Here is a 23307-nt window from a genome sequence, read left to right as displayed (position 1 = left end):
GCTAGCTATGTTTACCAGTTATTCACCCAAGTTTTCGGTTCAAAATTTCAAACCCGGTTTAAAATTTGGTGAACGGGTTATTTTAGGTTCAACCGTCAACGTCAGAATTTTGTCAGTTTAAAGTGTGATATAAACGCGTCGGCCTGAGAGGAGAGATTTGGATTTACTTACTGTGAGGTGGGACCCCCAAGACTTTGTTCTACGCAAGAGGCCACCAGGAAAGAGAGAGAAAGGGAAGGAATTAGGTTGCCATGTCAAACCTTTTTCATCTCTCTAGTCTCTCTAGACAACAAAAATAAAATTCTTCCAAGTGACGTGGCCAACCTTTCACCACTAAGAAACCAGAAAAGCGAACTTATACAAACTAGATAAATCAATGTCAGCCGTTGGATCATCTACCTTTTCTTGCTTTGTCCTATTTTGGTTGTATCTTTTTCCACTTTTAGTGGGGTCTCTAATCTCCGGTGGTGGTTCTCTACACAAAATATCTGAAAAAGAAAAATTAAAAATGCCAGTGAGGACTCCATAAGAGAGGCGGTCATGGCGGCCGAGACTCCTCCGCTCTCTTTCTCTCCGATCATCCGAGAAAACTTTTTTCTGCTTCTTGTCGTCGATCAGAGCTCAGAGCAATCTGTAGAGCATTCCACGAGCTGCTCAGATCAGTTTCTGTCTTCGTGATTGGGGAGCTTCACCGACGCAACTCAGGTGGACTCATTCAATTTAGTACTCAGAAGGTAATCAAAAACAAATACCTAACATCATTTGGTTTAATTTTGCGGGTGGGGAACAAGAAATGGGTGGAGATAACGTGTGTTATCTCTCTTTCTCTCTCTCTCTCCCTTTCTGTCTGACTGTTTTACCAGAATTTAGGTTTCTATAACATGAGCTGATACCTATATCTGTCTCTCATCAGGAAACTGGAAACATTCAAGGATGAAGAAACCCTAACATATGTTGGCTACTCCGGATGGCAGAGGGTTGGAGTTCTCTTAGGAGGGATGAATTGATGGTTTTTTCGAGTTTCTTATGAATCTAATTTACACAAATTTATTCGGATGGGCGCCGACTTTGATAAACCATAGGATCTGCTACTTTTTCCCCTGTTATTAGAACCGTCGTTGGCTTTATTGGAGCTTCTACTGTGCCATTTACGTATCATATGGGGACATCAATCTGTTCGTTTTGGTTAATGATGCCGTGAGAAGATATAGTTTTTTCGGATTCAACCGTTGAATCGGATTACATGGTGATGGAGTGGAAGGAAGAAAGTCTTATCGGCAAAGATAGCGACGTTGCTGGCGGGAGTAACAGTAAGATTCCATTTTTAGATCGCAGCAAAGTTAAAATTCTCTTGTGCGATAACGATGATAAGAGCTCCGATGAAGTTCTCTCACTACTCTGCAAGTGTTCTTATCAAGGTATTCTGGCAATCAATTGTATTGTTGCTTTTATCGCATAAAGGTTGTTATTCATTGTGTGCGTTCATAACATTTTAGTCAGAGTTGACTAGACACATATTCTGATTTTGCTTACTTTCATGAGTTGAATTAGATAAATTTGCTGTAACTTGTCTTCATACTGCTCACAACTTGTACGCTGTTAATCCTATAAAAAAAGGGCATACCTGGTGCGCAATGCTCCAGCCACAGGTCTGTATTGTATCTTGATGTATGCGGCCTTAACCCCTGACTTCTCCTTGGTCACAGTGGACCAACCTTTGGGTTGCACCAACGCCCACCCCTTATGCATTGAAAATCTTATGCTTCCTAAAATTCATTATCCACAGTGTTGTTATTTAGGGTTTGTATGAATTATAGAAGGTTTCACTATCAAGAGGCAAGGAACAGAGGCAATCCCATGTCAAATCTAATTTTTGATGGAAGACCAGGAAAATAACTCTCCTGCCCCAACCATAGAAGAAGCTATACTTTTTAGTCCTCTGTGTTCATTAATCAATGGTGAAAGAGATACTGCACTTTCTTGTTCTCCTGCAGATCTATTGTATTATGTCTATCAAAACAGGGTTTGTACTGCATGCTCCTTGTTATATTTACATGCTTCATTCACGTTTGCCCTTTTCTGCTTGAGGAAGATGAATATCAGCTAAAGCCTGAATGTATATCTGGAGATGATTTGTAGCCTACATACTAACATGAATACCTATTACCTCAGTGACTTCAGTGAGGACAGCTCGGCAGGTGATTGATGCACTTAATGCAGAAGGGCCTGACATAGATATAATACTTGCTGAAGTTGACCTTCCGATAGCAAAAGGCTTCAAGTTGTTGAAGTACATTTTGCGGAACAATGACTTGAGGCGTATTCCCATCATAAGTGAGATCATATTATATGCTTAAATTTGTTCTCACAATTTCTTATTTATGTTTCCTTTCCTTTTCATAGACTGTTGATTGTTATTGTTCTTTTTTTTTCTGTGTCAGTGATGTCTGCTCAAGATGAGGTTTCTGTTGTTGTCAAGTGCTTAAGACTTGGAGCAGCCGACTATCTTGTGAAGCCGTTACGCACTAATGAACTACTAAATCTGTGGACTCACATGTGGAGAAGAAGGCGCATGGTATGCTCTCCTGAAACCAAGCAGTCATCCTATTTACGTTTAGCTGTTCTGACTTCTGAGCTTTAGTGTTTTCTTAAAATCTTATTACATGGGAAACTAAGGTGTGGATTGATTTACTAAATGTGAAAGTTTTATCGATAAAACACATGTAAATTTAGAGCACAAGAAAGCTGTGGGTCCCATCGTTCACTGTGTCATTGGGGATCTTCAATGCTAAAGAAAGGATATAGTTCAATGACCTGATTGTTAGGTTATTAAAAACTTTACCTTTTATCTGCCTTATATTTTCTGATTACCCAAATGAATGAAATTCACTGATTAGTGCAAATCTAATTTGTGTTGACAGCTTGGACTGGCAGACAAGAACATCTTGAATTATGACTTTGATCTGGTAGGGTCAGACCCCAGTGATGCAAATACTAACAGCACAACAATGTTCTCAGATGACACAGACGACAAGTCTCGGAGGAGTCCACTACCAGAAAGGAGTGTGTCGAATCATCAGGAAGAGGAGGCAAGTATTATTGAGAAATGAAATTTGCAAATTTGGAGTTTTTTCTGGTACTTCTCCAAATGTTTTGTAAAACCTTCTAGGATGTTAATTGGTAAAAAGATGGAGTTTGTTGAGTATGTTAATTGAAATAACTGGATCCTATTTTAGCATGACTTGTATAGAAATATGCCATTGATTTGGGTAAGCTAAAGCAATTTTTGTATTTAGATCAATTCTAGGTGTGGCTAATGCACGAGGTAACATTATGAGTTTCTGAGGTAGAAGAGCCATTAACCAGTTTGAAACATAAACAAATAAGAAGATGGTTCCCTAACTTTTTTTTTTCTTCTTTTCCTCGGGCGGGGAGGAGGGGTGTTAGATTGAAGTTTCGGTGGTCAAATGGGCATGGTTGTTTTTGAAACTTAGAGCGAAGCTTGTTCTAATTTGAATTTACACCTTTGGTTGGCAACCACAACCCTTTGTTGGCAATAAAGGCCAAACCCTTACCATAACATGTTATATTGCATATTCTACACATACTTTGAAAATTTGAATGATGAGACATAATTGACAAGTAAAAAATAAATTAAAGAATTGGAAGTTTCTATTATAAAGTATAAACTCATCTCAAACAACAAAGTCAGTCAATATTACATATTATGAACTTTCAACTATCTATTACAGAGTACCAATAACTTACCAAGTACAGTGAACAATAATACATAAGTCATAGAAAGTGATAACCCATGTATTCCGTGTCCCAAACTCCTAATGGTTGAATGCACTTAAATCTTGAGGAATAGGCAAAACCTGCACTTTTGGTGTATAATCTTGTAAGGTTGAGTGAGTGAATAGTAAGGCCAAAAAGTGAAGAACAAATAGTTCTTCCCCTTTTCAGACCAAAACAAGTAGTTTGGAGCACCTTCTGTTGTAATGTCAAACAGCATGGTTGAGTTGTAGCTTTTTCATAAAGGCTTGTGACCCAAAATATTCAAGATCTTGATTGAGATATGACTCTTTCATATCTCCTGTGTGATCTTGTCCAATCAGGTTGAGATTCTGGAGATGTTTAGATCTCAGCAAAATTTTGAACTGTAAAATTGCCCCTCATCTGACTGGGAGTCAGACGGAGAAGGTTAGTTAAGTTATCCTGCAAAATCCAAATTTCTCCCTATTCATCACCTCGGGGTGTCTGATGGTGGTCTCACCCATTGTTCTTTCTCCATGACATAATGAATCAGTCTGATGTGGCACTGTATTTTCATGTTACGAGGAAGCCTATGTAATTCTTTGTCCTTGACATCAATTACAATTTCTTTTTCCATTTTAGTTGAGATAAATGTGAAAAAATATTTTTTGCAGTTACCACATCTTATTGAAGGTTTTTTTGTCATTTTTTTTTGGGGCCATATCAGAGTGCAAGAAGTAGCGCCATTAATCTTGTGTTCAAAATCAGTGAGCATGTGCACCATGAATTAGAAATGCTGAGTTTTTATTATCATAGCGACCCCTCGGCTATCAATAGGAACTCCTGGCAAGGATATCCCTTTTTTTCTTTTCCTAGCAAAACATATCCCTCTTGACCTTACCTGAGGAAACTGAATTTCTGACTGATTCAAGTTCAAGAGATTTCCAAACAGTAGTATCCCCTTTAAGAGTAGAAGTACCATGGTAATGAATAGTGAAGCAGAAGCAGTTTAATCATAATTGTTAATTTGTTGTACCATTATCTGTTGCTGGTTTGTAATTCTGAAGTCTGTTTTCGTTATCCACAATCATCTCAGCATCTTCCTGGATGCCTAGGTTGTTTAATCAGCGTCTTTGTTTCATATTTTGCAGTGCAATATGGATACCTGTCAGCCTCTAATTAATAATTTATGGGAATGCCATCCTGATGTGCCACCTATTAGTGACCGGCGAACAGGTAAATGTCTAAAAATATTAACACAATTGGTTGTAGTGTTTGCCATTTGTCTCATGTTCTTAACAATCCACTTATTTTATTATTGTTATTTTGGATAAACATTACTTTTCCTCCTCTTTAATGCAAAACAAGGGAAAAGTGGACACTATAATCTATGAAACAAAGAATCTTTCACATTGCAGTTGTCAACATGAAAGTTTCCATGAGACACACTTCCTTCCACCCCCCACCCCACCCCACCCCACCCCACCCCCAGAAAAAAAAGCACACACACACATTTGTGCATACAAATATGCTTCTAGGGTTCTCCTTGTCCTGCGACCATCTTACACGAGAAATAGATTAAGTTAATTTGTTGAATTTTTCAGGTCAAATATTATCATACCCGCAGAAGAGTGAATTAAAAGTTGGGGAGTCTTCAGCCTTCTTTACATATGTGAAGGCAAGTATACCTGCAAATAATTCTCAACGGGGTGACTCTGTGGATGAAAATTCTCGATTGGAATCTTCTAACAGAGAAGAAAATCTTCCTCAATGGTGTAAACAAATCAGTGATGATGCTCAGAATTCTGAAAGTAGGGAGGCAGGGGAATGCTACTCCCATGGATACAGCCTTCAAATAAGCCACAACAGACCTGATTCTACTTCCACCGATAGATCTTTCACTCTGCCAGTGCCATGGGAGTTTGTACAACAAAGGAGCTCAAAGGATGAACGGCAATCCACAGCATTTTTGCACCCGAGCAGTGAAACCCAAGTTGATGCATCAGGAGTACCAGCGCCGCCTTCTTTGCCGTATTATTTTTCAGGTATGATGAATCAAGTTATGATGCCGTCACCTGCACAAATATATCAACGGAACCTTCATGATTTGCCAAAGCATACTGCTTCCACTATGCTGCCTCAGTACAATAATCTATCACAGTGTCCTCCCCGGTTTCCTGTAATGACACAATTCCCCTACTATCCAATTAGTATATGTCTGCCGCCTGGTCAAATGCCTACAACCCATGTGTGGCCGTCAGTCGGAAGTTCATCTTCCACTGAAGTAAAAGCAGCAGGTCGAGTGGAAAAAAGAGAGGCAGCACTGATCAAGTTTAGGCAGAAGAGGAAAGATCGATGCTTTGAAAAAAAGATTAGGTATGCCAACCGGAAACGACTTGCTGAAAGACGACCTCGTGTGCGGGGGCAGTTTGTGAGGCAGGTCGATGGTGTAGAATTGGATCTTAGTGTCCAGCCGGCTGCAGTTGAAGATTTTGATGAGGATGGAGAGGATGATGAAGATGAGGACGTTGCAACTAGGGATTATAGTCCTGAAGATGATGCTTAGGTATATTGATGTTACCAGTTTACCACCCATGGAATCAGGGATAGAGTCTTAAATGCTGCATTTTGGTTGCTGTTGCGGTAAAGCTTTCATAGCAGCTTATAGATGCTAATTTGTGGCTGCCACTTGTGATGTACACTTCAACTAACTTCTATGAAAATGAAGAAGAGAAGTTATTTGGTTACAGTAGATAGGTGCACAAGCCTTCTTGTCAGGTATGTCATACTCATACAGTACCTTTTAGTTATACTGAGTGTGTTCTTTCTTAGCTATCGGACATTCTTTTTACCACAGTAAACAATTTTTAGTATCTGACAGGCAAGGTGGCTATGGAACTGTAATCGGGGATCACTGAATTGTAATCATTTCATTGAAATGATAAAATAGTCATTTCCACATGCTATAAATTCAGTTTTTCAGATTCTGATGATCTGATGATTCTTTATAGTTGGATTCCCTCTCTGATGTAGGGTATGAACTGCCGTATAAATTTTTACTACTGACCTTTATTATTCTATGTTTGGTGTCCCTAGGGAGTGTGGTGGGATTCCTGATCATCTCCCTTGAAGGTTCTCCTTACACTTTCTAACCACAAAATCAGCCGAGGTCAATAATTAAAAAATAAAAAAATTAAAAATGGAGAGGAGTGGGACCCACAGTGGTACCCTATGCCTCTGTATTTGTGGTCGATAAGCATCAGGCCAATAGGGTTGCTGATCGGGACTCCTGTGCTGGATGGATCAAAGTGTTCTTCTTTTAAAGTCTTAATCAATATAATGTTAAGAGACTGGTTGGTCGATCATGGGTTTTGGTGGGTTGGAAGTTTAATGTAAGGAAGATTTTGTCCCATCACTGTTGGAACTTTGTTATAATAGTTCGAATATGATAAGTTCAACCATTCGTATCTGTGTCTTGATTATAACCCTTGAAACATTGGAAAAATGAGCCAATTAAAGAGATTCACATTAAATTTCATTGGAGAAAATTACCCCACTAGTCTAAGGTGAAGGGAGAATCTCTTGATCCATGCTAATTCTTTTTTACTATAGTTAGATTATTGGAATATTAATCCTGAAGGATCAGCGTTAATTTCTGCCCTTGTTTATGAGGTTCTAGAGTGCTTTAAACCAAAAACTTTTCTTTTCTGGGTATATGGGGAATTTATCCGAGGGAACTACTATAAATCGAGGCTTTTCCAGCAGTAAACTGGTGAAGCTAACTGAAGGGAAGGACCTTTTCAGGCGAGGAGATCGGCTATAGCGTTTGTCGTCCTGAGAAATTGGAGGAAAATAACCTCCAAAAGTTAAAGAAAGAGGACGAATTTGGAATGGGGGAGAGATTCCAGGGATTTTTTTAGAGGTAGTTTCTAATGATCAATTGCGGGGATTGCAAAATTGCTAATAGTGAAGAGTGTGAACGCAGAAGAACATTGGTATATTAGAGAGATCAGATTTAAGTGCCTAACAACCACCAAATTATTAGACTGGACAACCGCCATTTGAAGAATCCAATGCTCAACGCTTCGAGAGCCCATGCTTTAAGATCCAGATCTTGAAGTTCATCTCGCCATGTCAAGGCTTCAACTTGAGGGTATTAAGGGTTATTTATTATCTGTTCTATTTTGGATCCTATGTGCCCTCTAGATTTTTTCACCACACCATGAGGGGGTAGGGCCTGAGTGAGATTACCTAGGGTTCAATTTCGAATCCATTTTACTAGCATTCAAGGCTGCCCTTATTTTATTTTATTTATTTATTTATTTTTTAATTGATGACCCTCTTATTTTATTTTATTTTTTATTTTTTTACTGATGACCCTCTTAAGTGGGAATGAAACTCTATGTTTTTTAATTTGACAAATTACATGTTACCCATAGTTAGACATTCGGTTGAATAATCCAAAATTTGAATTTCAAATGACTCTAGGCCTTAAGAAGATGTTATGATCAAATTGTCTTGTCTATTCAAATTTAAATTTGAATTACTTTATATCATGTCTATCAAGTCCACGGGAAGGGTGAAGGTGTCTCCTCTCGAGAGACGAAGGTTCAAATTCATGACTTCCTTGAACATACTGTCTCTATTTAGGAGACTACCATCATCGTCCTAGAAGAATATCTACGATTCCCGTATTGTGTGAAGTAAAAATTCTGATAGCTACACTTTGTCAACATTTGAGATTTGATTGAGCAGAGACCAGCGAATAGCCATACCAATGCAAATCTCTGAATACTTAAAATTTACAAATATAAATATCTTCAAGCCAAGCAACCAGCAAACATCCAATCAATTACAATTTCCAAGGTAACCTAAAAATAACAACTTAGAAACACTTGATATGACATACAGATCATTACCCAAAATAACTAAAACATAATAGATAATTCTCCCGATTCCCAATACATCCCTATTTAGCTGCTGCTTTTTTTCATTCCTTTTTATCATGTTACATCTCCAAAAACCCTGTTGATTCTCTGGATCGATCTAAATAATTATGGAGAATGAACTCAAAGGTTTTAAGGGATATTCAAATATCAACTACAATCCTTGGAAAAATTCATTGAAGATTTACCATAGGAGCTAGGATCAATGATTCATGATAGATATATGGAACATGACAAAGTTGATTATGATCTGTACAAGTGTTGGTGAACAATTCCACAGACAGATATTGATTTGCAGATCCTCTAGCAAGCCTTTAATTAATGGACAAGCCAGCATATCCGGCAACTTCTTCAACTTTTTCTTTAGTAAATTAATTTTTTTTTTTTTTTTATGAAACCTTTGAGATTGTTTAATGGGTAGGTCTTTTTGAGATTTGAGAGAAACCATGGAGGATGTTTTTTTATCTTGGGAAAGTGGATTATCTATAAACAAATGGAGGATGTTTTGACTTCAGGAAGGCAGATTTATAAATCAACTATAAAATACATAAAAAAGAAGAAGAGGAGGAGGAAGAAGGAGCAAGTGAAAGATGATTTTGTTTTGGGTATCTTATAAAGGAATCCAAAGAGGCCTTAGAAAGATTACTAATATAACAACTCAAGCTACTTTCGTTTTGAGTTCAACAGAGAATAAGATTTTTTCTTCTTTCTTCTTCTTTTTGAAACAACGTAGAGCCTTGATGACAAAAGAACCTGCAGAAGGTTCGTTTCAGTTGGAGTAAAGCAGTAGATTTGGAATGCCGTTACCACCTTTTCCATGGACATCTATACATAAGATCTCGTTTTTACACCTTTAACTTTAAGATAGAAAGAAACTCAGATCTGGGCATCTTGGCTTCCCTGATTGGCCAACCCAGATGCCTAACAAGATCTAAACCTGTGAAATTGGAAAAGCAGCTAATTTGAGAAAAGAGTAGCTAGAACAAAAGAAAGAAGATGAACTGAAGTTGAACACCATCATCATCTTCGATAGACTATGGGAATCCAGATTGCATGTTCATGTTATATGAAAATTCCACTGCGAAGTAAATCTTTCTTCTTCTTAAATACAAATTACAATAAGAATAGACAGAGAGACAGAGAATGGGTGGTATTCTTTTAGGATCAACTCAAGAACCCAAGTGAAAATTTCTCTTGCTTATGTAGCCACATACAGAGAGAGAGAGAGAGAGAGAGAGAGAAAGAGAGAAAGAGAGATCAATTTGAATCTTCCTCACCTAAACGAGCTTTCTTGATCTTACAGCCAAGATCAGCTTGATGGGTTTCAGGAAATAACGATCCAATCTCTTGATAGACATCCAAGAAGACTAGTTGGCGGCGAACAGCAGAAGAAGCTTTTCTTTTGGTGGGTTTTGATTTGGGTTTCTTCGGTGCAGGTGGGCATTGCTGTATCACCGGGATTTTCTTATTCAAAGATGTTGGTGTTCTGAACCCATCATCATCTTCCTCCAATTTCACGTCTCCTCCAAGCTTTCTTATTGATCCTGTTGCTGCTGCTTCACTTTCATCTTCATTAGATGAAGAAACACTGCCTATATGTTTCTCTTCTTTCTTATGTTCTTCATCAAGCACTGCTTCTGCTTCTTTATCATAATCTCCTTGGGCTGAAGAAGAGGCAATTGGGCTTCCTTCCGAGAATTCCAATGTAGATCTACACAGAATATCAAATTCCATCTCTTCTGGAGAACTTCCCCAGGTAGAAACAGCTCCAAGTTTCAACATATACCCACCTAGGATCTCTCCTCAGTTTCCAATTCCGAGTACATCAAGGAATGTAACATATAATGGCGGACAACAAGAATTGATGGGAGAGCAGGTCAGTTGATCAAAGGCATGAAAGAGACGAGAGAAGAAAGAACAGAAGAAAAAAAAGATGGTTGGGTTGTTACACTGACTGATCTAACCATCTTTGATGACATATAATCATCAAATTCACCATCTTTCTCCTTTTCTTACTAATTTCTTTCTCTGACCTTCTCTTGATTATGTCTTTTTTACGTTTCCTCAACAAAGTGTGAGAGAGTGCAGGAGAACGGTTTTAACCGAGTAAAAGGCTTTAATACAAGCGAACCTCTTTGTGGTGAAGGATCCAATGCACAAAACCACAATTCTCTCTCTCTCTCTCTCTCTCTCTCTCTCTCCTCTAAGCTTGTTAATTAGTTTCCTTTTCTAAATCTATCTATAAAAAGGAATAAGGTTCATAGACTCATATGGGTATTAGGATTATAGCTTACAAAATAATAATGGGGAAGAATTAAATATCAGTCGTTTTCAAATTATCTGATCTCTACAAACTTTGATGCATCAATGCACGTGGTTTGCTTGGGATGGAAGGGGACCGTTGCAGATTTAAAAATCTCACGAGATCTTCTTCTTCTCGGATTCTTGTTTTGGTTTGCAAGTAAGAATCTATATTATCTTTTCCCCTCTCCTAAGGTCAAACCAACAAAGGTTAAGGATTTATACTTAAATTATCTTTCCATATTAAAACTTTTTAACACATTATTAGGAACTTGTTGAAACTAACTACTAATTAAGGCTCTTTTTGGTATCAATTATCATTGTCAATTATGAGAAATTTTTATTATTTAAATTGTTTGGCACTACGAATTTTATTTTATTAAAATAAGGAAAAACCTCAAAATCCAAGAACTTTTGTCCATTAGGTGTGGCTTATCTCATTTGTGGCTAGTTCTATAGTAAGTGGAAAATAGCATCCTTCTTTAATCAACATACTTTCTTTCTTTTCCCTGTTTACCTTTTTAACTTTTTCTGCCCACTTTTTTCTTTCATAATCTTTTTAAATTCCCAAACCTTTTCTTCTTGACCATTGTTGTTTTTTGGTTGGTGTTGCCCTACGGTAGTTTCCTTCACCCATAGATGAGAAAATTCTACCGAGTTGAGATCCTCTATTCATCAAAATAAAGGTCTGTGTTCTCCTCCAGCCTCTTCATCATATATTAGAAGGTAAACTTATGTGGACCCACTAAGGGCTCATCGCTGGTTCATTTTACAAACACTCAGTTCTACAAGGGGTTCTAATGAATTAGGTATTCTAATACTACTTTGTTGGTGTCTCTACCATACATTAAGGAATGAGATTATTTTTGAACACTGATAAAATGGATTATCTTAGATTAAATAGTGATGGGGTCAGATCAGGGAGTCCAGATTCTCTCCAGTCGAGCAGGTTGTCTCTCTTTGATTAAATGGTGGTGGGACCAGATCAAGAGAGTCTAGATTCTCTCCACCTGAGCAGGTTGTCTCCCCATTCCTCACCCTCTACAGTGGGCTAACACATGGTCGTTCTGGTACATGGGCAGCCCCACCCAGAAGTTGGGGTATAGGGGGACTGTCTCTCTAGAATAGTGTCCTCGCCTCAACTAATAGACCCTACAACATTAATGAGTTGATAATGGATAGGATACATGAATGTTTACAAAATTTTTTTATTTTTCTTTTTTTGACCAAACAAGCATTAAATTACATCAAAGGCAAGGAAGGAATCTAATGAAACATGGATTGACTGAAGAAGAATTGTTGTTACTTCCACCGCAACCCTACAAGTTTTGAGGGACAAAAATTTATGAAAACAGAGGTGGTCAAAGTGGTCAACCTTAAAGGGGAGATTAAAAAGGCTGACAATGGTAGATAATAGTTACTGATACTTAAATTTGGTCAATCAGTACAGGCTGGGCCCACGGCCCATCTTAGATGCTGTAACCACCGTTGCTTGATTCATGATTAGGATTTGGGTTTTGGGGCCGTGGGCTTCAAATGAGGTGAGGCCCACTAGAGCTTAGGATTCCCCTAATTGAAAGCGGTGGAAGTTGAGATTTGGTGAATTTCTGGTACCTTTGAAAGGGAATTCGTTAATAAAGAAGATGTTGCCATGAGGGCCTGAGGCCCATGACTCACTGAGATGATAAATTGAAGAGAAAATGACAACTGAGAAATTAACTCAACAACTCCTACAAAAAGGTAACAGTAGAAAATCTTTTTTTATTTCATCATTTGAATTTTATTTTAGAGAGTGCTTGGTTTTCATCATCAAAAGGCATAAAGGGAAGCAGAAGAAGGTACTGTTAAATCTTACTTTAATCATTTTATAAAAAATCATAACTGTCCTTAATCAGGGTTTATCACATATAATCCCATTTGATTAACAACATAATCTCAGTCTTGATTAGTATAAAACCCTAAAATAATGTAAACCCATCTGGCCCTTTCAGGCCCCAACACACACACACACTCTCATGGGCCATAATTGTATCTCATGCTCTTCTCTAATGATTTTGCCCCCAAAACCCCACCTACAAGTCCACTATTTACTTTCTAACTCTTTCTTTTCTCTGTAAAACAATGTTCCTTTTTATATTTATATTGCTTGAAATGTACATTTCTTCTGCAACGTTGCTTGGAACACAAAGATATGTTCTCCACTATATACCTATGTTGTGAGTCTCTTTAATCATAAAGGGTATCTTTTTAGGATTTGTTACAGGGTTTCATGTTCAAGATAAGAGAAAATTAAAAGATTAATCTGGACTAATTGAAGGATTACATTAATGTCTAATGTAAATTAATGGTGATTAGTTAAAGATAATTTAGAAATGCAAGTTTGGTTATATGGGTAAGAGTGCCATCCATGTTAACATATGATGGAATCCCAGGTAAGGCTTTTCAGAACAAAAATAAAATAAAAATGCTGTGGTTAGGTTTAGGTGTATCATTATCTGAAATTAATTTGAGATTAAACCACACCTACCATGAGAGTAACAAAGATTTGAGGATCTTCATGGACTGACAATAATAATTTATACAATATTACCTTCTCCTTGGAAAATGCCAAACGAATCACACCTAGAAGTGGTTGGAGAAATCAGAAGTGGTTTAATTGTTTGGTAAACCAACTTAATTTAAACTGAAAATCAGGTTGAACCCGGTTGAGCCAGTTCTTACTCCTGTCCATTTGAAATTCCCGGCCCAACCATTTATGGGGTGGGGGCAAACATTGGTTTAACTTTGAACAAAGATGAGCCAGATTGGACCAGGCTTGAGGAGGCAGAAAGGGCCGGCGAGACCTTCAATTTGCGAGCCCGGAAGTGGAACCCAAGGCCCAAAAGGAGGTCCATTAAGCCCAGTGTTTCAGTGGATTGAAAAACCCAACCCAACCCAACCCAACTGCAACTTGGTCCTTATGGGCTTCAAGGCCCTTGAAGTCCATTTCACGTCACCGGTGTTTTAGGATTTAAAAAAAAAATTTGCAAATTGAAACGAAAATCGTTGACTTAAAAAAAAGAAAAATAATTGACCAATGAGAAAAGTAGGAATATTTGAATCATAGGTTTTGATGTTTCCTTATTCCCCACAAGACAACCGCATTGGCTAATCAACTTTCCACCTGGCACCGTTGATAAAATATAGGAAAATTAAGAAATCAAACAATGGGCCCACATAACTGACTAATAGGCGGCACTCTGTAGGACCCATCCCTTTCTGTTCGCTGACTCGCGACGCAATCACGCAAAAGACAAGACCAGTGGGCCCAGCGAGAACTAGTAACCATCGTTATCATAGTATTATTACTATATTACCCTCACGTTATTAAATTAAATTACTCCTTTGATTAGGCTTGCTGGTATTTTAATATTTTTCCCATAAGTAGAATGAGATGGTTAGGTGCATGCCTCTTTTTAATGTAGGTTCCAGCTTCGAAGATTCTATTTAGGGTAAAACCGTAACTAGATCAAACAAAGAATAGCTGACGTGGAAGAGAGAAATATATGTAAGAAGAAACTTTCTCTAGTTCCCAACCCAATGAATATCTGTACTCTCAAAAAAATTTTAAAAATAAAAGATCAGACGAATATACCCTATACTTTCAATGCTCTTCTAAAACAGTTGGATCCTCCACAACATTGATGAAGTGAACCTCTTTTGGAATTAGTTGTTCATAAGACTCAAAATTGTTTCAGTCTTGCATATTAATGTCGTGCATAATTTTGGACCGTCGGATCCGAAATTTCGGTTGAGATTTTGATCTGACAATCCCGAATTTTTCGCATGATAGTCCTGTGAAGTAAAATCCTCATAGGCCCATGAGGACGGAAACGAGGGTGAGAAAGTAATTAGAGATTCAAACATATTAGCATCTTGCCAATTCATAGGTGGTCTAAGATTTTGCTTCATTATCTTGACTCAAACCATGATGAATGCTGGCTGAAGAATAATGATATAAAGAGGCACCTTTTTTATAGTTTCTACACTTTTAGAGCACTGAAATAACTTGATCCTACAAGTGATGTCATATAAGTGATAATGGATTCGAGTCTCCCTGGTAGCTCCCGACAAAAAAAAAAATAGAAAAATAAAAATCATTAGACAAGCTAACTGATAATTTTATTGCCATTGATACTTATGATTACGTGCTTGTTCTCCTTTCTTACCCCCATTTTCATGTTGTTTAATTTTTATTATTCATGCATTTTATTTATTGTTGTTAATTGTAGGAAGGCAAATTTTTACAAAATTAATCCATTCATATATATATATGCCTTTATGTGCATGCAGTCATGCACTAAGTTAATAGATCGGATTTCAGATCCTCTAATAAAAATTGACCAACCATGAAAGGATCATGGGAATCGAAAACAAGATACACGAAAACCTATTAAAATTCAGAAAAATAAATATTTATCAAAACAAATTCAAAAAATAAATAAAATGAGAGGATGAAACTTTCAAACACCAATGAACTTGTTTGACTTTTTAGTTAACGTGGCACATGGGTCATCCTGAATTTTGTATTACATAAATAAAAAAGAATATGCTTTACAAAAATCCAATCAAAATTCAAACGATACGAAATGTTCAGTTACTAAACTACCCTTATATGTTTAAGAAAATAAAATAATACTTTTATAGTGTTAGCCAACCTAAATACATAAACTTTTTTATAAAAACTTAAAAATCGGAGCATAGAGAAATAGACTAGACCAATGAGGTCATTCCATGTGGAGAACATATATATTTTATTTCTAATGATCAATTAAATTCAATTAACAATAAAGAAAAAAAAACATACAACTAGTCGTGTCATAAAAAAGTCATTTTCCTCATAAAATCCTACAATATAAAATAATTTGGCAAAGCTTAGTCCCATAAGTCATTATATTATTATTAATTTTAAAATGAGAAGAAAAAAAAATCATCATATTGATTGTTGTCATGGAATAATTTTTTTAAATGTGGTTGGAAAAAATTACCCACAAATCATGAATGTGTTTTTAGCTCAATGGTGACAACGTTTTACGTAAAGGTGATGATATCAAAAATACGTAATTATGTTTTGGGTAAAAATTTGTCAATTAAAATTGATAAAGGTGGATCAAAAATTGATATCTACCTCTATTTAATTATCATACAAATAAATTGATTAGATACCAATCAACAAAAACATGGTTGTTGGGGAAAACATCCTCTGGTGCACAGTAATGCACATATATATATAAAATGATTGGTTGAGAAAACAAAGTAAATATAAGACCATTGAGAATTTTTAAAATTTGAAATTAAACTTTTAATCTCAACAAATCATTTAGTATAGATGTGCACAACAGAGGATTTTTTTTCATGGTTTTGGGTGGAGTACCTCTAAATTTTGAAGGGGATTATAAAGGGGAGTCAACTACTTTTTCTATTGAGTAGTTTATCTTCCTTTTTGGGTCTCTGACCTAGGGTTCCGTACCCCCATCAAATAAGCCTTGTTTTAGTTTGATTTAGGCCAATTGGCTGACATAGTGTGGGCTTAATGGTCTAGCCTAACATTTGATACCCTTATCACTCCTATTCATGTAGAGTTCAGTTAAGTTATCTAGAGGGGAGTACAATGTATTACCATAAGAACCATGGACCTTGCTTGGGTCCTGCACCATGCACTTTGGGCGGTGGGATCGGAATTTTGGTCGAAATTTTAATTCACGGATCCGAAATCTCGACCGAAATTTCGCCTTAATGATTCTGCATATTAAATACACAGGATACAAGCTTTTTCGAAGAACCACACAGTAGGGGGTGGGTGGGCCTACATATGACTTGAGGAGAATTTTACTTTTAAAATTTATATATATTTATAAGTGGGCTCTTCCATGTCTGGACAAAAACGTATGGGAGCACATTGTTCTCACCTGAGGGATAGGGATCCAAATACAACATACACAACCCCTAAAAGAAAGAAGAAGGAAAAAAAAAAAAAAAAAAAGAAAAGGAAATTTGATAATAAAAAAATAAAAATATAATAAAAGATAGAACTAAGAAGCCATTACTATTAGCTAAAAGATATTTAGACGTTTAGACGTGCAAAGAGTTGAATCAGAACGGAGTCGGACGCCAAAGATGGAGCTGCTCACGCCTACTCCTCCTCCGCGGCTTGCCGGAAACCACTTCTCTCACGGCTTCTATCCTCCGGCGATTTCCGTTTCCTCTCTCATCGCTCGCCGCGATCATCATCTTCAAAATCATGTCGCAACCGGGGTCTCTGGTTTGTCAGAATTCGTCGGCGAAGCGGGTGACAAAATCGCAGTTGCTGTTGGGAAGTCCTTTGAGAAAAGCTTGTCTCTGCTTAATTTTTGTTTTCAGCGTTTTAGCTGCCGAGAAGTCATTCTCCTCCATGTTCATCAACCGTCCCCTACCATTCCCACCCTACGTACGTTTCTGTAACATTGGATTCTGAAATGACATGTCTTTTTACTTTGAACTTCTGGTTTTCTTCTGAGGTTTCCTCTAGTCTATCCTTCTTGTTGTTGTTGTTGTTGTTAAGATTTACTTTCTGTGTGATTTTGGATCATATATATTGTCTTCCTTTTACCTAGTGATGTAGATGATAAGATCAGATAAGGAGGAATTCAAATTCAAATTCAAATTCAGATTTTCGAGTTGCTTAACTATACTTCGGAAATAATAGGAAGTGGTTACTCAGATATAGAAATTTTGAATTGCTCGCTCTCTTATCTTATCCTTTAGAATTTCATGTCCGTCGTTCTGTTTTAGTGGCAATCTGACAATCTGTATTGCTCTGCTCTGCAGTAGGAAAACTTCCTGCAAGCCAAGCAAACGAGGAAATGGTATCCGCTTTCCGGAAAGAGGAGATCGAACAAACAAGGAAGCTTTTACTCAATTACTTGAACTTTTGCAGGAAAGCCCAGGTGATTTTCTCTCTGACAAGTGCTTTTTCCCCGCCCTGTTTAATTGTTGCTTGGTGTAGCTCTTTACTATTTCTCCTTATTCATTGCTGGATATTCATGAGCAAAAAAATTATTCTTCGTGTGAAATTTTTACTTCCACAACCAAATTTTTATTACAATATAAGCTTCGAAATTTCATGTGCATGCCTATTTTGAGCAGAAGAAATTTTAAATTGTATTGGCCACACACGGAATATTCACTAATGATTAGGCTTAGCTTTCTCTCTCCCCATCTCCTGTCCGATAAGGTGATGTAGCACTTAATATAGGAAGGGAGGGTCTCCGAGTGAAAGAGAGAGAGCCCAGATTTGACTGGTTTTGTGGATCATTAGAAAGAAACCTGATGGGTGGACCAGGAAGCAGGATTATCCTTTCTGTTCGGGATTTTGAGTTGCATGTTCTGTTCACTACTCAAAACTGGTAGAAGGTACTTAATCAGAAAACTGGGAGTTGTCCAGGACAAAAGTTTTTTATAGCTCTTTGGCAACTCAGTGGTGCAACTAGAGTCTCCTAATCCCTTTCTGCCCAGAGTTGATGTACTTGGAATAAAGATGGTTGTGCTGTGAGTGCCAATCCATTACACAGGGCTTGGTTTTTAAGAACTGGGTAGTGGAAAATTTTCGTGTTGTAGTAAGCTGAGACAACAATACACGAAACCTGAAGGGAAGTAATTGATAATCATTATGGTCGTGCTGTAATTGATAATCATTTCAAGTGCTTTCAGTGTCTCCTGCTAGTAGGGAAGTTTCATTTGCCAAGTTAAATTCTTATGAATCTGGTACATCTCAGGTGAAAGCTGGAGTCATCACCATTGAGGCAGCACAGGTTAAGAACGGGATTGTTGATCTGGTGAACAAACATAGTATTAGGAAGCTTATTATGGGGGCAATCCCAGAAAAGTAAGTGTTCCCTCTTCTCATTTGGATATAACTAGTTTGCAGAAAATGGTCTGTCTCTTTTCTTTGTCTCGTTGCTTAATTTGACCCTTGGATGAGCAATGCTACTAATTACTTATAACCGTCATATGCTGGAAACCTGAAGGCTAAAATATAACATATTGTTCCTCCTTCCTCCAAATAAAGATTGAACACATAATTTCCATACAAGAGAACTCTTCTGATATCAAAAGTATTCAGATGTGACCTTATATCTTCTGTTGCTCTATCATACCAGTGTCAGCTATTTGTTATTATATATATATATATATATTCTTAATTTCTATAACTATTGCTGCTTGTGCATGAATTATGGTTTGTTTTCCTTTGTAGAGCATGGTAACATGATGGAGATGAATTTCTAATGTCTTAACTGGACCGAAGTACAACCTACTTTTAGATTACTATTGCAATCAATTATTATTATTTTTTAACACTCGTATTGACTTGGACGAAAAAAAACACTTGTATTATGACATCTTGCAGATATAAATTATTGAGCTCGATCATCTTACCATCTTCACATTTTCACCACCCCTTTTGTCCTTAAAGATAATTTTACCTCTTTCTGCTGTCCGATTCCCTTCTGTGGGTTTAAAGGCTAGATTTGAGACGTGCTTATGTTGGGTACCTTGGTTCTGGAAGGCAGCTTGCCTTTGCACCACAAAAAAATGTAGTGGCATAGATTGTTGGAGAGAATGTCTGTTTTTGGACTTAAGACTGTAATATATGGTGAGAATCCAGCATGGGTGATGAAGCATTTTTTTTTTAATAGAAATTTGTCACCTACCAAAATAATAAATTTTAGTAACAACCTTATTGTTTGGTGATAGGTCTCATACCCAAAGTACATTTGCTGTGATTTCCCCCCCCCCTTTTTTTGGGGTGGGGGATGGGTGTTTTTGTCATGTTTGAAAGTTGGTATATTTCTTCAGCATTATGTATACTAACAAGCTCTCCCCTATTCCTATTTGGGTACTTGCATCCTAAGGGAAGTTGGGAAGGACACTAAGAAATTATACATATTCCACTCTGCCACACCCCCGCACCCCCGCACGTCAAATCCCCAGAAAAGAAAAAAAATAGGAAAAGGTAGCTTAATTTCTTGGGTGTTTGTGCTTTTTCTGCTATGGATGCCTGCTTGTAAATTTATTAGACTGTATACATGTGTTGCATCTTTGTGTTTGATGTGTTCTTTCTGAAAGTTGACATTCTAGTGTATGCAATACAGTTGCATGAAGGTGAAGAAGACCTCAAGCAAAGCTAACTTTGCTGCAAAAAATGTGGCTCCATTCTGTGAAATATGGTTTGTGAACAAAAGGAAACATATCTGGACTAGGGAGGCTTCTGAAGGACTGACTATTTTCCCTTCAGTTCTCAATTCACCGGACACTGCCCTGTCTGACAGATTAAGCTCAAGTTTGCCACATAGTCCTGTGGGTGAGATCATAGCCAACAATAGGAGTCTTCAGACTGATTTTCTCCGTACTGGTGTAAATTGCTTTGAAGTCAGGGATCAGGTTCATTCAGAACCAGATAAAATGGAGGTTGCTTCCTCTACCAGTGGATCCTGTTTCACCAACCAGTTTGATTCTTTGACTTCTGAAAGATTTTATCCACCAGTTTGTAACTCAAAGATAGAGGTTGAAATTCTGTATAATCAGCTCAGTGAAGTGACGAGATTAGCTGAGACATTAAAGAGTGAGGCAATTGCAGAGCATTTGAAGTGCAAAAAGTTAGAAGCAGAGGCTTTTGAAGCTATTAACAAGGTAGAGAATTAGCGCTATTATTTGCTTTATTTTCAAAGAATTTAGGAGATTCCATAATCTCAAGTTTGCTGTCTTATTGAAAACATTCTTGGGTAAAATTATTGGTCAAATTTCCTTTTATTCTCTCTTAGCCTGCATTCATTCTTATCCCTTTTTCTTCTGGGGGTGGGGTGCTCTTTAAAATACTTGTCTATAAAAATGAATAGTTGTTGAAATCCATAACTGCTTCGCAATATTCCAAATTAAACCTGTATGATCTTTTTCCCTTTCAAATACATGACCCCTGTATCACTCCTGAAGTTATTTGTCTGAACAATTCTGAGAAATACCACATGTAATTTTTTATTATAGTCCTCTGTTATGATCTCCTTCCTTTCTCCTACCAGGTCAAGGAGTTGGATGCTGCCCATGCCTACGAAACTAAACTTCTAGGGGAAGTTGAAGACATGCTAAGAATTACTAGGCAGCAACAACAAATGGTATTGGAACAAAGAGAAGAAGTAAACAGAAACCTAAAAAATCTGGTCACGAATGTAGCTGTACTTGATATTCATTGCCGGCGTTCGGCTTGTCGACAGGAACAAGTTACTGGAGAGTTGAGGTCCATCCAAGCATCCCTAGAAACACTTCAGAATGAAAGGGAGATTATACAACAGCAAAAAGAGGAAGCTATGTTTCAGCTGGAGCTGTGTAGAGGGGGACATACTGGAGTGCCAAGCTGTGACAGGTTCATACAGTTTTTCGACGAATCTCTTGAGTTCACTGAGTTTTCTTTATCGGATCTGCTGACTGCAACATGTGACTTTTCGGAGAGTTTTAAGATCGGGGAGGGAGGTTATGGATGTGTTTACAAGGGAGAGATTTTTAACCGAAGTGTTGCTATAAAGAAGTTGCATCCATTTAACATGCAATGCCTATCAGGGTTTCAACAAGAGGTGAACTGCTCACTCCCTCTCTCTCTCTCCCCACTAGTTTATTTATTAGGATAAGGAATGTATTTGCAATGAGTTTGTACTTTATAACTCAATATCTTCCCCCCCCCCCCCCCTTTATAGGTAGGAACTTTACAACTGAATTTTGAAAATGCCACTCTGGTCGTCATACATCCCTTAAATAATATCTTATGCTTTTATGCTTGCAGGTTCTAGTTCTTAGCAAACTACGACATCCTAATTTAGTGAATCTGATTGGTGCATGCTCAGAAGCCTGGTCTCTTGTATATGAGTATATGCCAAATGGGAGCCTCCAAGATCACCTCTTCCGGAAACGGAACACTCCTCCATTGACTTGGAAGATCCGAACACGTATTGCTGCCAAAATCTCAAGTGCCCTCCTCTTCTTGCATTCCACGAAACCTGAAAGAATCATCCACGGCAATCTGAAACCTGAAAACATCCTTCTTGATGCATGCTTTAACTGCAAAATTGGCGATTTTGGGATTTGCCGGCTTGCACCTGAGGAAAGTGATGATTTTCCAAGTTTCCGCAGTAATACGGAGCCAAAGAACTCGTACCCATATACAGATCCAGAGTTGCAGCGGAATGGAAATCTGACACCAAAATCTGACGTCTACTCTTTTGGGATCATTATTCTACAGCTGCTTACTGGTAGGCCTGCTATGGGGATAACCAATGAGGTGCGTCGGGCTGTGTTCTCTGGGAAGCTGACATCAATTTTGGACACGTCTGCTGGAGAATGGCCTACATGTCTGGCAGAGCGATTGGTGGATGTTGGCTTACAATGTTGTGAATTGAATAGTCGGGATAGGCCAGAGCTGACACCAACTATAGTGAGGGAGCTCGATCAGTTGCATGTTCCTGAAGAGCAGCCTGTGCCATCCTTCTTCTTGTGTCCAATACTCAGGGTGAGTGGTTTACAAATTACAACTATGCATTGCATAGATTGGGCCCAGGATTTCATGGCTTTGGTGATGGTAACTACTGTCAGCCTTACAAATTAAAAATCATGGCCCCTAAGCCCAAGAGGGTGGAGCCAACCAGTAGGTTCCTCTGAAAGAGCATTGGATATCACTTTCTAGGATCAATCTCTGTCTTGCCCTTTGTTTTCTTGCTGCTTAGACTTACATTCTTGTACTTGCAGGAGATAATGAACGATCCTCATGTTGCAGCAGATGGCTTTACCTATGAAGGCGAGGCTATCCGGGAATGGCTGGAAGATGGACATGATACTTCTCCTATGACCAATTTAAAGCTGAGCCACTTGCATCTTACTCCAAACCATGTTCTTCGACAGGCTATACAGGACTGGCTCTGGCAGTCATGAAATCTTGTGACTGCACATAAGCTACTTCAAATGTGCATGTATGCATTTTTTTGTATATGTAAGTTGAAATGTATCGTTTGAAAAGGGAGAAAGTGGGATGGAGAATGATGTTCGGAAACTTGAATAGGAGTAGATATAATGGGAACTGTTATTTTTTTCCCATCATGAAGTGAACTTCATGAAAAAGCCCTCTTGTATAATTATTTTATGGGCCAGGTTGATAATGTGCAAATTGATTTTGCAGAAGCGAGCTCTGTGATTTGGGTCTCTGCCATTGATTGTCGTGTGCTCAGTAATAACATCTATTATGATT

At 37.8% G+C, this 23307-nt stretch overlaps 3 protein-coding genes across 3 annotated transcripts; 2 read left to right on the top strand and 1 right to left on the bottom strand.

The window, feature by feature from the left end:
* The first annotated feature begins 492 nt into the window (after positions 1 to 492).
* Positions 493 to 6924, top strand: TOC1 (CCT motif -containing response regulator protein). Its single transcript, XM_089161875.1, has 7 exons — positions 493 to 734; positions 914 to 1418; positions 2173 to 2334; positions 2442 to 2575; positions 2922 to 3089; positions 4908 to 4992; positions 5361 to 6924. Exons 2-7 carry the CDS (start codon positions 1244 to 1246, stop codon positions 6320 to 6322), a joined length of 1686 nt encoding a protein of 561 aa, XP_089018001.1. The 5' UTR covers positions 493 to 734; positions 914 to 1243; the 3' UTR covers positions 6323 to 6924.
* A 2441-nt stretch (positions 6925 to 9365) lies between these two features.
* On the bottom strand, positions 9366 to 10873 carry LOC149027338 (uncharacterized). Its single transcript, XM_089146737.1, has one exon. The coding sequence runs from the start codon at positions 10482 to 10484 to the stop codon at positions 9960 to 9962; it is 525 nt and encodes a 174-aa protein (XP_089002863.1). The 5' UTR covers positions 10485 to 10873; the 3' UTR covers positions 9366 to 9959.
* Positions 10874 to 17037: 6164 nt separating this feature from the next.
* Positions 17038 to 23267, top strand: LOC149027337 (U-box domain-containing protein 33-like). Its single transcript, XM_089161854.1, has 7 exons — positions 17038 to 17469; positions 17850 to 17968; positions 18797 to 18906; positions 20174 to 20711; positions 21098 to 21646; positions 21853 to 22575; positions 22812 to 23267. Exons 1-7 carry the CDS (start codon positions 17160 to 17162, stop codon positions 22992 to 22994), a joined length of 2532 nt encoding a protein of 843 aa, XP_089017980.1. The 5' UTR covers positions 17038 to 17159; the 3' UTR covers positions 22995 to 23267.
* The last annotated feature ends 40 nt before the right edge of the window (positions 23268 to 23307 follow it).

Source organism: Hakea prostrata, chromosome 1 (genome assembly GCF_041222555.1).
Source record: "Hakea prostrata isolate BN-2017 chromosome 1, UWA_Hpros_2, whole genome shotgun sequence".
NCBI classification, from domain to species: Eukaryota; Viridiplantae; Streptophyta; class Magnoliopsida; order Proteales; family Proteaceae; genus Hakea; species Hakea prostrata.
The sequence above is the reverse complement of the archived record's forward strand: the minus strand, read 5'-3'. Positions and strand labels throughout refer to the sequence as shown.